Genomic DNA, 688 nt, shown 5'->3' on the forward strand with positions numbered 1-688 from the left:
GTTCTGTGTTTGCTGCTCTTCCTCTCATCTGTTGTTTCGTTAAGATGTGCAGCAGCAGCAGCAGCAACTGCTCCTCGTTGCTGCTGTAGCCTCCATCCTCTGCTGCTGCATAACATTGCTGCCGTTGCTCTTGTTGCTTCTGCTGCTGCTACTGCTGCTGTGGCTGGTGCTGCTGCTGCTGCTGCTGCTGTCTCCATTGATATAAAAACGGAGACATTTACACTTGCTGCTGGCCCCTTTGCATATAAGTCAGTATCTGGCTCTTGGGGCCCCCTGGGTGGGGGGCCCCTCGGGCCCCCCCCTCTCCCCGGGGGCCCCTGGGGGCCCCCTGAAAGCGACCTTGTCTGGGGGTGTTGTGTGTACCATTGAGGGTACGAAACTGCTGCAGCGAAAGTAATGAATGGAGGTGACCCTATAGGCTACTATGCTTCCTCCTAGTCGCTGCTGCTGCTGCTGCTGCTGCTGCTCTTTCTGCCGGAATCTTGAGCCGGTGGCTGCTGCTGCTGCTGCTGCTGCTGCTGTGGTGGAGGGGCCGCTTGTTGTGGCTGTGCCGGTGGGTACATTTGTGGTGGTTGGAGGGCCCCCTGCGGCTGTGGAGGGGGCCCCTGCTGCGGGGGCGGGGGCCCCTGCTGCGGGGGCGGGGGCCCCTGCTGCGGGGGCCTGACTGCGTACGGCATAGCTGCCCCCC

At 61.9% G+C, this 688-nt stretch overlaps 1 protein-coding gene across 1 annotated transcript; it reads right to left on the reverse strand.

Annotated features, from left to right (window-relative positions):
- Positions 1-434: 434 nt before the first annotated feature.
- EMH_0040710 (uncharacterized protein) lies at positions 435-677 on the reverse strand (the record flags this gene model as incomplete). The annotated part of the gene is made up of 1 exon (XM_013495536.1): positions 435-677. One exon carries the CDS (start codon positions 675-677, stop codon positions 435-437), a length of 243 nt encoding a protein of 80 aa, XP_013350990.1.
- Between the last annotated feature and the right edge of the window lie 11 nt (positions 678-688).

This window comes from Eimeria mitis, genomic scaffold (genome assembly GCF_000499745.2).
Source record: "Eimeria mitis Houghton genomic scaffold, Emh_scaff1624, whole genome shotgun sequence".
Taxonomy (NCBI): Eukaryota; Apicomplexa; class Conoidasida; order Eucoccidiorida; family Eimeriidae; genus Eimeria; species Eimeria mitis.